At 43.1% G+C, this 15,348-nt stretch overlaps 1 protein-coding gene across 6 annotated transcripts in view; it reads right to left on the minus strand.

Moving 5' to 3' along the window:
- The window catches only part of TOM1L2 (target of myb1 like 2 membrane trafficking protein), a 336,841-nt gene that overhangs the window by 12,800 nt on the left and 308,693 nt on the right, over window positions 1-15,348 (minus strand). For 4 of the 6 annotated variants that reach the window (XM_069210083.1, XM_069210081.1, XM_069210082.1 and 1 more), the window contains 2 exons: window positions 10,646-10,705; window positions 6,028-6,064 (listed from right to left, as the gene is read on the minus strand). In XM_069210083.1, coding sequence (XP_069066184.1) covers window positions 6,028-6,064; window positions 10,646-10,705 — 97 coding nt within the window. The remainder of the gene's footprint in view (window positions 1-6,027; window positions 6,065-10,645; window positions 10,706-15,348) is intronic. The other 2 variants (XM_069210085.1, XM_069210084.1) reach the window with 1 other exon arrangement.

Below are 15,348 nucleotides of genomic sequence, written 5' to 3' on the forward strand. Positions count from 1 at the left end.
CCTTTAATTTCACATAGGTCAGACAGTTCACCTTACAAAATCCTGGAACTCTGGAGTCACAGGAAAAGTATTTCCATTGCAAGAAGGCAAACTGACTTTTGACCTCTGACTCTGAACACAGATCAAATGTGACAAGAATAAGATTTAAAGGCATCTTAATTGCTAATTCAATTTTGGAATGAACAGAACACATGTTTTTTGTCCACTCCCAGAAGGGTCAAGTGGAATCTAAAAATAGCTCGACCTCAAAATAAAACTCACCATAACGAGTGGTCGAGTAGATTTTTGAAGCCATGTAATATGTGAAGTACTCTTTCTGCTACTGAATTTGGATGTCGGAAGAAAACTGGTAGTTTTATTGCCTGGTTAAAGTGGAAAGAAGAGATCACCTTAGGTAGAAACGTTTGATTAGTTCCAAGGACTACAATGCCAGGGTGTTGCTTAAAAAAGGCTCCTCTAAAGTGAGCGCTTGGTTCTTACTAACACGTCTGAGCGAAGTGATCAAAACCAAGAAAGCCAACTTCCAGGCTAAAAATTGTAAAGGGCAAGAATGAAGGGGCTCAAAGGGAGAACTCATGAATCTAGTGAGGACAACATGGAGGTTCCAGAATAGTTCTGGGGGGTATCCTGGAAGGAATAGCCCTCTTGAGGCCTTACATGAAAACTCTAATAACAGATTCTGAACACAGAGGAGTGCCTTCTGTTCTGAATCTACGCTGCCACTGCAGCTAAATGTAAACAAGTGGATGCCCGAGCACTGCAAATGCAACAGGTAGCAAACAATGTCCTGCACTGTTGGTTTTAGTGGATCAATGTGTTTGGGTAGACAGTAATGGACAAACCTCTTCCACTTTGCAGCAAAGCAAGCCCAAGTAGTGGGACAGCGGGCCTCCCTGGGGATGACTATATACTGAGGGGGCAAATTCAGGTAGAGAAGGAGTGGGAGAGGCAGAAAAGAGTAGGCAAATATCCCTGACCAACTGATCCACAGTTTGTTGCACATGGAATGTGGCTGTCCAAACCTGGAGACAAAGCTTTGGCATTTGGTGTTTTTGTCATGTTGCAAACAGATCTATGTCCAGAAACCTTAAATGTGAAAATAGGGGAGCAGGACTTCTGGGTGGAGCTCTCACTTGAGAACTTGTTGCAGCGTTTTGCTGAGCAGATCTGCAAAGTTTTTGTCCGCTCTTCGAAGGTTTGACATTAGCAGGATAACCTTGTGGTGAATCGGCCAGCATCAAATGTCCTCCGACTACCCTCAAAGCTGCCCCCATTTCTGTAGATAGTACATGGCAGTCATGTTGTCTGTTTTGATCAGGACTGTCTTGTGGCAAATGTGGCAGAGTAAAAGTCTTGAGAGCCAACCCAACTGCTAGCACCCTAAGAAAGGTGATGTGAAATATCTGTTGAAGGGGAGTCCCTAAACCTTCAACATGTAAATGTGGCCCCCAACCCGTGAGAGAGGCATCCGTGGTGATGGTCACTTGGGGAAATGGGTCTAGGAAAGGCCTGCCCAGCACCAAACTGTTGCTGTTCCACCACTGCAGAGAACGATATGTGCCAGCATTTATCAACAGTAGATCTTCCCATAGACTTTCAGCTTTTGACAAGTGTGCTGTGAGACACTCTGAGCGGACACATGTGCAGTTGGGCATGAGGAACTATGGTGATGCAGCAACCCATCATGCCAAGTAGTGCATCTCTGGTGTACAGTTAACTGACTATCTGGCTGTAAAAGAAGCAGCAGGGACAGAAAGGCTTGGACTTGAGCATCACTGGGGTGGGCCTCCCAGTAACTGAATTCAGTTTTGCCCCTAGGAAGGGTGCATCGTAGGACTTTCATTGTAGGAACGAGACTACTGGAGTTTGGTGGCAGCACCACAGCGCGTGGGAGACAGAGTCTGATTCCACACTGTATGACAGCTGTCGGCCTAACCCTTTCGGCTAGCTAGCAGCACTTGACAAGAATTCAAGAGTAAAGGTGATTTATGAAAGCCCATCACATGACACTCGAAGACTTTTCAGGGAAGTCTTGGTGGTACAGATCTTTCCCCTTTCTCAAAGTTATACACGTTTCATACATGCAAAGACAAACAGAAGCAGGATTTAGTTCAATGTGTTTTATGGATGCAACTGCATTCTGTGTGTAAAGGTATCATATGTGATTATTAGGATAATGAAATACAACACTTATTGCGTGGCTAGAAGAGTGAAACAGAGGAAAAGTCCCACCATACTGTCGCAATAGTCAATCCAAAATCCCTACCTGTACCACTAAGATTCTACAAGAGAGTTATAGCAGTGTTAGCCCTAATCTGCCCTTCCAGTCCCTGGAAGGAAACCCAATCCCCAAACATTGTGCTATGGGTAGAGAAGAGGTTTGTTGTCTGCTGGGCGTCCTCCCGCATTGATGAAGAGAAGACGCAGGATTTCAGTAGATAGTGCGACGACAGTGTGCAACATAAGATGGCTGGCTGGAAAGTCCCCTCTGATGTGGTGGGGGGGCAGTGTGGTGTTTCATAATAAAACATTTGTTTTTCAAACAACCACCATGATGTGACAAGACGTAATGAATAACAATTCTGCATGGAAGGACAACTGATAAAAATAATAAAACATCTCTACTAAAATGAAGCTTTGCTAAAATAATAAGATGAATACAAATGAAATGTAACTAGATGAAAGGGCACAGGCCTCAGGCCTAGAGTTAAGATAACGTACCTTTGTAAATGCTAAACTAACCTCATGACAGTTGAATCTGGGGTGGCTGAAGATGGGATGTGCTCACATTGATGGTGCAATCCAGGTTGTGAAGAAGATCTAAGGTGATCTGTGTGCTTGACACTGTGTGTTTGACACTGCAGCTTGTTAAAACTCTATCAGCCAGTTGTCAAGGTATGGGAAGACGTAGACGCTACTCATCTGGAGATGAGCGGTGACCACTGCCAGGCATTTTGTGAAAACCCTAGGCACAGTTGTAACACCGAAGGGCAGAACCTTGAATTGAAAATGCTGTCCACTCACCATGAGGTAGCAGCGATGTGCAGGTTGGACTGAGATGTGGAAATGGAAGTCCTTCAATTCCAAGGCAGTCATGAAGTCGCCTTGCCGCAGTAGTGGTATAAAGTCCTGAGGAATTGAACATGTGGAAACGCTCTGACAGGATGTGTGTTTTGAGGGGGGTCAAAGGTCTAGAACGGGTCGGAGGACCACTCTCTCTTCAGGATTAGAAAGTTTAGGGAGTACACACCCTTGCCACATTGTTAAAGGCGGCACTGGCTCTTTGAAATAGCTGCTGGTATTAGGAGGAAAGGAAGTGTTTGCATGGTAGGATGTTTGGTGGTGGAGCAGTGAGCTCCAGGGAACAACCGTGCTCTACCATGTCCAGGACTCACTAGTCGGAGGTGATGTTTTGCTATTGTGGAAGGATTCTCTGAAAACGTCCCCAAGAGGTGTTGTCTGATCAGGGAGAGAGAGACACTACTTGGTCAGGGTGGTTCCCTTAGCTGCTCCACCTCTACCCCAGCCCTTGGTATTATGTTCCCTGATGTTCTCCTGAGTCCCTTCAGGATGCTTGGGGTTGCTGCTGCTGACCCTGATAGGAGAAGAAAGCTTCAGGAGAGGTAACGTTCGCTCTAGATCGAAACTGTGCTGCGAGAAATGGAACAAGGCGATGGGGCCTGAAAAGCTCCCATCGCTTTGGCTGTATCAGTGAACTTTTGATTTTCCCCACCATTTGATCACTTTGTGGACTGAAGAGGAATTCTCCATCAAACAGCATGTTTCACTTCTGACTTAAAGCCAGAGCTACGAAGCTACAATGCTTGTGGATTAGGATGAAATATTCTACATCCCCGGTGGTGGTGTCAGCCGCATTGAGGGCACATTTAATGGGAGTGATGGAGATGGTCTGTCCTTCCAACACAATCTCCTCAGCCGCTGTCTGTATTGGTCAGGAAGAGGTTGTATGTGCTCCCCCATTTTGTCCCATTGGGCATGGGCATACCTCGCCAGCAGCCCTATAGAAATGGCAATAAACCAATGAGTCTCGGATTGTAAGGTAACTCTTTTCTCCGTAGCATTAGTCTTTTCACATTCTTTATTTGTGGCTGGGACGTGCCCAGTGCCCTAGGTATTGGCTCGTCTGCAGGTCTTTGGAACTTGAAGTGACAACACCATAACCATCCCAGGGGTCATCCTGGGGTTCCTGGTGATAAGGATCATCATAGGGATATAAAGGGAGGTTGTAGCGGTTGCAGTGGTGGAGGGGAAGGTGGAGTAGGACGAAAAGGAAGAGATGGAGGAGCAGGCTGCGCACTGTGGCCCTTATCTTGTCGTTATTTTGCTTCGGGGGAAGTAGTACCAAAAGTGAGCTGCCTCTCGCGAGGGAGAGTCTGCTGCACCTGTGGTGAGGGCTTAACAATGATCTTGCTCGTGTGAGGGTGAATGAACAACCTTTGTGGCCAAGAGTTAAACTACTGCTGAAGGCACCGTAAGATGGGAAGCTCCTAGCTTTCAGAGTCTGCTGTGGACAGAAGACTGGAGACCGAGGTCTGTTTCGGTTTTGAGGCCACTGTTAACATCAATCTGTGTTTCGGTTTGAAGGAGTCATTCAGAGCCAGTATTAGGCCACCACAGGGCGCAGATGGAGCTGTTGGCATTGAGACAGGCCAGGTCTGTGCCAGCAATGGCTGGGAGGCAGTGGTGGCCCAAAACATCATGTCCCTGAATGAGGACTCAATGCCCGGCCCCGGTAGGGGCAGTGAAAACCACAATTTAGTGCAGTACTCACAGCACTAGTCTGCTAATGTTCAGCCGCAGTCAGTCTTGGATCTGGTTCTCCGTGTAGAACAGAGAATCAGGCTCTAGGCAGAAGGCCGGGGTCTGTTCGGTGTCAGCTTCTCCTTCGACTTCCTCCCCGAAGAGGTTGTGAGGATCGTCACAATGCAGTTCCATGGCACACCAAGCGAGTCGATTGTTGCATTGATTCTGGATTGTCTTTTTCAACTGGAATGCAAGGCCGACACAGCAGGAAGCCTCATCATGGTTGCGGGGTAGACAAAAGTAGAAGACCGCGTGCTAGTCTGTCCATGAGGACTGCGAATGGCACTGTGTACAGTATCTGAAAGGTGCCTTTTCCATAACGGTTTTAATATTCTTAAGCGTGAGACTATCAAAGAGACTTGTGAGGAGAGAGGCACTGTGCGGGGCATGGACGACAATACTGATACAAATCCGAAGGAGGACCCTCAACAGTAAGAAGAAATGTAGGTGTACTGAAGGATTTTTCGAAGGCAAACGGGAATGGGGAACTTGAGAGGCCACAATTAAGACTGATAGGCGACATTGAGTCAGAGCTCTGGTGAAGTAAGTCCAACCCTGACACTGGAAGAAAACAATCTAACTATGGAGTTGATGCCCATGCATACTACCAATTAAAGGAGGAGTCATTATACCATGTGACTCGAAAGATTTCTTTGAACAAAAACCCAGTTGCACATGTTCAAGCCCAATACCAGATGGCAGAAGTATGCACAGCATGTGTATCTACAACTACACATGCCACAAACAATGATTCCCACGTGTTATTTCCCCAAATGTCCTAGCCGGGAGAATGCCTCACCAGCATTACTGATGCCCTTGTTATTGGAACCCCCAAGAGAGGGGGCGAGCGAAATATAAGTCTCATTCTGTCTTACGTAAAACCCCACCTTAAACATCTCTCTACCAATAGCAGACCATTGGTATTTTTTGTTATAATAATCAAAGGTACATTTTTGTCTGTGAGCTTTTGTAACCATGTTTACTCGCAATTCGCAGCACGCAACATTTTAATAAAATGCTTTGTTAGAATAACAACTGTACAGTGACAGAGATCAGCATTTTGAGTGATGCTCCAGAATGGAAATCTGATATTTTGTTTGCACTGTCCAAGCCCCAATTCATGGCTCACCTTAGTGTTAAATGTTGGTATGTGCTTCTAGGTGGGGAGAGGAGTAACAGAACAATCTGGAGGTTCACACTTACCTTCACTTGTCACACCTTCCTCCAGTTCATCCCCTTTCTGTTACAAAAAATACAGTGTTTTATCAGTAAGCGTGCACTGCAGGAGTTCTTAGATAAGGATTTTGCAACAGTTCATGTAATACCCACACATGTAATCTGCAATGTCCTGTCTTGCATGGCAAATACAGCAAATATTACAGTGGCATAAATGTGGCATTACTTTGCAGTTGGGAAATTCACACATTTACTGTTCCCCATTTTGTCTCAACTTGATTTGATTTGTTTTCTCTACACTACTTTATATAAACTCTTAAAAAACGAAGCGTTTAGCCAGAAACTATTTCATCGGCAGTTTCACAGAAAGGAAAGAGGCTGCTGCAGAAAAGCTTCGATATAATCCAAAGTAGCTATCACTTCTGGGACTATTCGAGATTATTGTATATTTTGTTCAAAATGGCGGCACAAAAATATGAACATCTTTACAAGGTAAAAAAACCCTGCTGAATCGCAGCTAGCTTGATAAGTGGGGAAGATGATCTTGAAGATCCCTCAAAGGTTACAGAAAACATATTAATTGGGACACTGTTTGCATATAACAAAGGAGGGAACAGAAAAGGTAGGAAAAAATGTGCGTAAAGGTGCTTTGTAAGAGTTCACCTGCATTTTCGCAGAACTAACTGTCCTCTGCACGTGAGCCAGACTTAGTGTTACAACAGTTAGGCTTAAACACACTGCACTAACAGTCATGCAGAGCATATTTTTTACTATGACTGGTTAATATGCACCAATTGATGCTTAGCAATCACATGCTTGCAACTTAAGAGAAACTTGAACCGCAACGAACAAGTTCATGCAATAGAAATGTCCACTGTCCAAGATAAAGGACCAACGGACCTATATTGTTTCAATAATGTGACAGCAAAATAAAATATTGCCTTTGCGCTAACTCCTAAACAAACCCAAATTCTCGGCATTTCAGTCTGCCAGAAATCCGAAATATGTTCATGTGTTTTTTTTTAAGCATTAGGGTAACTTTTGTTCTGGACAACCAATGAAACTCTAGGGTATGAAGCACCAGGCAGCTCTTTCGAGTTGGAGAATCAATGTACGTCTTTCCTAGATAATGTTTGAAGTGCAGTTAAACAAAAAAAAACCTGCATTAACTCATTCTGGAGACAGAATCAACCCAGGAGGTGCCTGTTAATCTCCCTTTACTCCGTAGAGCCTATGCTTTTGGCAGAGAGATACAGACTTAAAGTTGTGGGTGTACAACGATTATCTAAATAACAAGACTGCATACAGGGAATTCTCAAAAATATGCTCACAGAAGGAGTCTTAACAGCATAGCAGGAAATAAGCTAGAAAGCTAGGCACCGGAGAAGAATCCGCCACTAATCAAAAATAGGAACTATCATTTTGGAACAGTTATGCTAATCAGCATTTGCTCAGATAGAAACATATGTTAAATGTGGGACTGGTGAATGTACAATGAGGAGAATTCATGCGCTAGCCCAAATCGCAGGGCTTACTGAACATATGCCTTATATTTCAAAGCCCAATTCATGAAGCTAAAGGCAGAATCATTCTGCTGTGCGATGTGTACAATACCAGAGGGAGTGATATTCTAAGTACTACTTATAGCTGGAGTCATCGGGTCTCACAAGCTAAACATACTGCATAAAATACAATAAACTTTGGAGCCAAGGGATTTCAACATAATACTTCTAATTCTACATGACTGTGTATGTTTGACCTGAAACTAAGCAGCAAAATAAACCAATAATCACAGCTAAAATACCTCCCCACCAAATTCTTTAAGACATCAGCCAACACTAGTTCCCGACAGGCACCTCGCTTGTCTGAAGCTGGGCACTGTCCAGTAAAGGATGTCAGAGTGAAAGGACCAGAACATGTGCTAGCTCTGGTGGAGTCAGAGTGCTCACTGATATATTACTCTTAATTGCTCCAAAACTATATCAGTGGATTCATTTCGCTTTGGAAAAGATGCTTCTTTGTCTTTTGCAATATACGGACATTTATTTCATAAAAACATACTAACAAAAAACACCCAACAAACATGAACTTTCTTCTTAACTAAACTATACGAGGGGGCCATTTCAAGTCGGAGAACTTGTGCCCTTCTATCCAACCGTCCCTACTCACCACGCCACCCTCCTAAAAGACGCCACAACAAGCGCTCCTACTTACCAAGCGCTAAAATGTGCTCGCCTGGGAACAGGGAAGGTTAAGTGTTCTCTGGTACAGATGGTAAAACATCAGAGTGACGCTCAGAAGCCTTGACTGTCACCCACACTTCACATGAAAAATGAGTAAGCACATAAAGATCATCTTCTTTCCTCAAAAGTAATGTATGAGCATGCCCTATATGGAATGAATGCCCATAAACCGTAATGTGGTAGCTGATGCATCATCACTTTGACAAAATAACTGTCAAAAAAGTCTTCTAGTTTGGATGACAGGACATGTTCTAAACATGCTAAAGTGCATTTATTCTAAAACATCCCAGTGGATGCTCATGGACAATTCTGCTTAGATTACTGTTGTCGGGCCAAAGTCTACTAATGACTACAACCAAAGCAATCAATTACTTACTGCTGCTTAATGACTTGAGAAATAATGTACGGCAAAAACTATAACTACCAGATCACATTTCTCACCATAAAGTGAAAGTTCAGTATTTGCTTCAACCTCATGAGGACCACAGGTGGTATTATCAGATGATTAGGTGGCAGTGGCATATTCAATAGGCTCAGAATCAGTGATAAATCACTCTGTGGTCTCAGGGTGTGGAGCTATTCTTAGGTTAGAGGTTACTGGGCATTATTCTTTGTGGGTCTCATGATTTACAAGAGATATCCCTCAGCCACCAATACTATTGCATTCCATATTGCTTTTAGGCACGTGGTTCTATTGGATTGACAAAGCTGTGCAGCCAAGACCTAGTAAAGGAAGTGGTATGCAGCAAGAACTCCCTCTATTCTCTTTTTATGAGTTGATTACAGGATGATATTTTGTCTAAGATCACTTGTACGTCAATGACTAGGTTGGAAAATAGAGGAGTAAGAACCCTCATTGGAGATGTGCTGCCCATAGTTATTGGACTTCAACTTGAGTTCATGGTATCAGGATTTATGGTGACTGGACAGGACAGTGTTTGACAGACTTAGAATGAACGGTGACACAAAGTGCCTAATTTAACTGCTTTAAACAGGGCACCTCGGCACAAAAAACAATGCTTTTCCTTATCTGGTTGCCCTACAAGCATCACCATGCCACTGCATAATCCTCACTTTAGGGAGCATATGACTCCGTCAAGATTTGCTTTTATAAAGGACAGCTGAAAGTCACTGAACTTTAATGTCCTAATTTTATTAGTTACAGATAGTTATTATAATTAAATAAGACTTCACTTAAAACTGTAACTGGGTATTTTCAAGTTTATGGAATGAAAATAGGTTTGCTAAATGACATTCTCAAATACATCCAGCAACTTTTTAGAATCTTCACATTTACACTGTTGGGGCTTAACACATCTTCTGATCACAACATAGAAGGTCCTGAAAAGGGTATGTTTGGGACATAGAAGTAGCCTGTAAGGTAGCTTCAAAGAGCTTTCAAGAAAAGGTGAGTAGGAAGTAGGTTCAATGAAACAGGGGCTCTAAGAATATGTATGTCTTCAGGGATATCCTGAGTTGGAAAGTTTTCTTTGGCACACTGTACACTTCTGTTCTCAAAATCTATCTCACAAGAGGTATGGAGAGATGTTTTGGATGGGTGACTTAGGGACTGATTTATAACTTGCCAGACGGGTTACTCCGAGACAACGGTGTCGGATGTCCCGTTCGATGAAATCTAAATATTACTGGATATAATGTGATTTAGATTTCGGCAGACAACACATCCATCACCGCTGTGACAGAGTAACCTGTCTGCCAAATTCTAAATCAGGCCCCACGACTTAGAAGGGATGTAAAATAGAAGGACCACCTCCAGGTGGGGCATGATCCCTAATGCATAAAACAGTCTTAAATGTAACCATATTTTGCCCACTAGCAAGTGGAATGGCTCTACCCCAGAATTATGAGGTCAATGTGCTTCATATTTTTATAGATTTAACAACTGAAGAACAAATGTACACTGAGATTGCCGACGCATCATTTTTGTGTTTTGGGAAGTACATTACAATAGAAGAATACCGTCTAGTAAAGAAATCCAATGTAGTTTCATAATCACGTTTAAAGGACAAATGTAAGAAAACTGTTCCACACTTACACAGCTGGGATTTTTAATCATACAGATGTGATACAAAGTAACCTTTTTCTAATCATGTGTAAGGTAACAGCACACTGAATGTACAACTAAATCTGATAAACAGCAATGGATTGTTAGCAAAGAGGGCAGGACTACCTCTCTTGAACTAGATACCTGAATCCTGCAAGTCACACAAAGGAACTTTAACTACTGTAACTTCCACTGATAAAAACAGTTGAGATATACTTAGAGCATTTCTTCTAGAATGCTACCCTAGTTCACATTTGTTGAAAAAAAGGTTTTGCTAGGAAGCACTAGAACCCTTCGTCCCCCCCATACGGAAGGTGATTAAATATGAAAATCTCACCAAGTCAGTGCCGAGCCACTCTTCTATATCATCCATGACTGAGGGCTGCGCCACCGGGATCTACAGAACGCAGCGAGGAACACACCATGACCAAGCCCAGGTAAAACCAAAAACACATCCACAATCATGTGCACAATAAGATGTGGAAAGGAAAAAGAAGTATAAGAGGAGCAAAAATCAAATCAAAATGAAAACATGAGATCAATTGGAAAACAAAAAAATTAAATTAAACAAATCAAACATCAACACACAAAAATGAGAAACTCATAATTAACAATAAAAAACAAGACAAATGATTACAAAAGACACTCATTGGAACAGTAATGAATGTAAAATTCTAGTTCAGATTCTTACCATGGAAACGTTTTTCTATGCATAATTATTTTTAACTGAAACTATAAGGTTCCAGAGATACACTATCAAATAGACATTTCTTGTATCAAACCATTTATGGAGCGCTTCATATCACTGACAGGTTTACAAACTACTCTGATTTATATTGGATTCCTGGACACCCTTTTAGGGTGCATGACTGAAAAAGGCATGCAATGTAGGCCTACACTGGAGTGATGGCTTGAGGTTTGGGAAAGTGCTCAATAAATGGTGCAATTGCTTTGCTGCACTTAATACAGAAGTGGGTGAGAATAGGTGGTTTTGTAAACGGATACTTACCATCTGTAGGGTGATTTGTATAATGAAGTAGAATCTACCATTGATGAACGGTCCGCAAGTAATTTAATATGTGGGTTTACTAGTAAGAGAGGTCCCACTATTGAAGGCACACTTAATCAACCAGAGAAAACTGTATGGAGTCCTATAATGAGTGTCAGAACCCTAACCCATAAAGGCACAGAATACTGTTAGAGTCCACCCAGGAAAAACAGAGGTCCATTCGATCTACTAAGCTAAAATTCATCATTGTGGGATCAGTTGAACCAAGAAACCATTTTACCAGAAGCTGTAAAATGTTGAAGTAGTCTTATTATGAAGGGCATCCAAATCAGAAAAGTTTTGACTTCTCATCTTTTACCAACCTACAACACAAACCAAGGAGAAATAACTGATTTCCTAAAATTCAGGCCTCATCTTTTTTCTCGAGGAATTTCTTGCAGTGGGTGCTATCTAATAAACCAATATTTGGAGAAAAAAAATAGCTTGCAGACAGGTATATACGCAAACAGAGCTGATTATCAATGCGTACAAAAATTGGAACAGTGACTATTAATTCTCTGCAAACAATGTTTGTAGATTTGTAAACCAAAAAATGCTTAGTGGGAGAAATACCATTATATTTAATTTGTTTAATAACTGTCAACTGATGTGTGTGCTGCTACCCGACAAATAATGATTTAACTTTTACAAAAGAGAACAAAATTAAGACCATACAAGACATCCAGTTTCTTGGCAACTCACATCCACAAACAAAGTTTGAGCTTGAAGGAATATTAGTCTCAAAATTCCTGAGGTAGAACTTCAGAACTAGACGGCAAAGAGAGTAGGGAATGCCGAGCATCCTTGGTGAATCACTCTTGCAACAATGTGTTGAGAATAAATAACAATACAGATGAGTCATGATAAAAAGAAGGCGACTGACATTGTGATTTGGGATGAAAATCGATCTTATTGCAACAAATAAATCCAGACTCTGTAGTTCAAACTCCTTATTACATCCAAGTAAACCAGGGAGAACTAATGTGTTGGCTTACCCTGGCAGACAGTATTTGTTGCAAGCTGGTTGTTAGAAATGGGGTTTTTGGTTGGCAGTCAGGTTACCCTCTGTCCAAGCAAAAGCCCTCACTCTAGTCAGGGTAAGTCACACACTATCCAAGATTATCCTGTGCCCACCCTCTGGTAGCTTGGCACGAGCAGTCAGGCTTAACTTAGAAGGCGATGTGTAAAGTATTTGTGCAATAAATCATACAATACCACCATATAGCACCACAAAAATACACCACACAGTGTTTAGAAAAATATATAATATTTATCAGGATAATTGTAGGTCAAAAAGAATAAAGTTGCAATGGAAAATTGTAGAAATATCACAGGGAAGTGATATAAAGTGTCTTAAGTCTTTAGAATGTAACAAAAGTCTCCTTCAAGCACAAGTACCTGGTTAGGAGTGGAAAAATCTCCTCAGAGGGCCACAAGAGAAGAGGTGCATGGAAAAAGGGTGTGTGCGTCGATTTCTCCCCAGCACACACGGACTTGCGTCGTTATTTTCCACGCGGGGAAGTCGGGCGTCGTTTTCCGGCGCGTGGACAGTCTCTTTCTGTGGATCGCGGGGATTACCAGATGTCCCGGGTCTGTGCGTGGATTCTCCTGCTTGTTCTCCGGCTGTGCGTCGATCTGCGGGGCTGCGCGTCGAATTTACGAACTCACGGCAGGCGTCGCGTCAATTTCTCCTCTAGACTTCGATCTGCGGGGCTGCGCGTTGAAATTACGATCTCACGGCAGGCGTCGCGTCGATTTCTCCTCTAGAGGTCGGGCGGCGTTGTCCTTGCGAGGCCGTGCGTCGGATCTTCGATCGTCCCAAGAGCGTCGCGTCGATCAGCGTCGGTGTGCGGCGTTTTTCTCGCCGCGAAACAAGCTGTGCGTCGAAATTTTCGGCGCACGGAGCGTCCAAGTAAAAGAGAGAAGTCTTTTTGGTCCTGTGACTTCAGGGAACAGGAGGCAAGCTCTATCCAAGCCCTTGGAGAGCACTTTCACAGCCAGACAAGAGTTCAGCAAGGCAGCAGGGCAACAGCAAGGCAGCAGTCCTTTGTAGAAAGCAGACAGGTGAGTCCTTTGAGCAGCCAGGCAGTTCTTCTTGGCAGGATGTAGTTTCTGGTTCAGGGTTCTTCTCCAGCAAGTGTCTCATGAGGTAGGGCAGAGGCCCTGTTTTATACCCAAATGTGCCTTTGAAGTGGGGGAGACTTCAAAGAGTGGCTAAGAAGTGCACCAGGTCCCCTTTCAGTTTACTCCTGTCTGCCAGGGTCCCAGTAGGGGGTGTGGCAGTCCTTTGTGTGAGAGCAGGCCCTCCACCCTCCCAGCCCAGGAAGACCCATTCAAAATGCAGATGTATGCAAGTGAGGCTGAGTACCCTGTGTTTGGGGTGTGTCTGAGTGAATGCACAAGGAGCTGTCAACCAAGCCCAGCCAGACGTGGATTGTAAGGCACAGAAGGATTTAAGTGCAAAGAAATGCTCACTTTCTAAAAGTGGCATTTCAAGAATAGTAATATTAAATCCGACTTCACCAGTCAGTAGGACTTTGTATTACCATTCTGGCCATACTAAATATGACCTCCCTGCTCCTTTCAGATCAGCAGCTGCCACTTCAACAGTGTATGAGGGCAGCCCTAATGTTAGCCTATGAAGGGAGCAGGCCTCTCAGTAGTGTGAAAACGAATTTAGGAGTTTTACACTACCAGGACATATAACTACACAGGTACATGTCCTGCCTTTTACCTACACAGCACCCTGCCCTAGGGGTTACCTAGGGCACACCTTAAGGGTGACTTATATGTAGAAAAAGGGGAGTTCTAGGCTTGGCAAGTACTTTTAAATGCCAAGTCGAGGTGGCAGTGAAACTGCACACACAGGCCTTGCAATGGCAGGCCTGAGACAAGGAAAAAGGGGCTACTTAAGTGGGTGGCACAACCAGTGCTGCAGGCCCACTAGTAGCATTTAATTTACCAGCCCTATGCACATAAAGTGCACCTTACTAGGGACTTATAAGTAAATTAATAGTCCAATCAGGTATGATTCCAGGTTACCATGTTTTAAGGGAGAGAGCATATGCACTTTAGCACTGGTTAGCAGTGGTAAAGTGCGCAGAGTCTATAAACCAGCAAAAACAGTGTCCAAAAAAATGGAGGGAGGCAGGCAAAAAGTTAGGGGTGACTACCCTAAGGCTGTCAGGTCTAACACTGGTACACTGGATAAAGCTATTTTGAGCCCTATGAATCAGCTTATTTATATTATACTCAGGCAATATTTTAAAATATGTATCTAAAAGTGTTACTATTTGTTATCTATTTGATCACGTCAGTTCACCTCAGCTGGACAGCAATCCTGTTAATAAGCACCTGTATATCCTTTATAAGGTAACATTTTGGGCTTCTAGTTAATACTATTTTGACTTGTGGTAGGGCTGATAATATCTGCGATCTTCTTATGTAAACTGTAATAAATGTTGTGCAAAACGCTCTACAAAGATCAATGCTTTTCACTCCTTTAATTAGAGAATGCCAGTCGACAATTTGAGAAGTCAACACGTGTGGTAATAACAAAGTCATCATTTTCTAGATGCCAACTTGGGAGCATGTGACACTGCAGTATGAGAATTTGTCTTCCAGGGACTGAAATGGATGGGATTCAGCCCCAAGTTTGCTGTACAGTAGGTTCACAGTGAAAGTGAAAGTGGGACGTCTGACGTACAATAACTGGGAGAAAGAAAGGCGATGCGGCTGGGCTGCCCACTCTTGCTAATCAAATTTACTTTGGCTTTACAGCCAGTTGAATACAGCTATTGACTGTGAGAATGGGCAATTAGAACTGAGGGATACGGATTATGTAGTGTCTCTGTATACAGATGGTGTGTTGATTTATCTGAGCTGCCCAGTAGCAATGGTCCCTTGCTTCTGGCAGAATTGGTATAACAAAAGCACACTGGTCCCTAGTAACAGTACTTTAGATGCAAAGAACAGGGTGGTGGTCTTCAAAG

This window comes from Pleurodeles waltl, chromosome 10 (assembly GCF_031143425.1).
Source record: "Pleurodeles waltl isolate 20211129_DDA chromosome 10, aPleWal1.hap1.20221129, whole genome shotgun sequence".
Classification (NCBI taxonomy): domain Eukaryota; kingdom Metazoa; phylum Chordata; class Amphibia; order Caudata; family Salamandridae; genus Pleurodeles; species Pleurodeles waltl.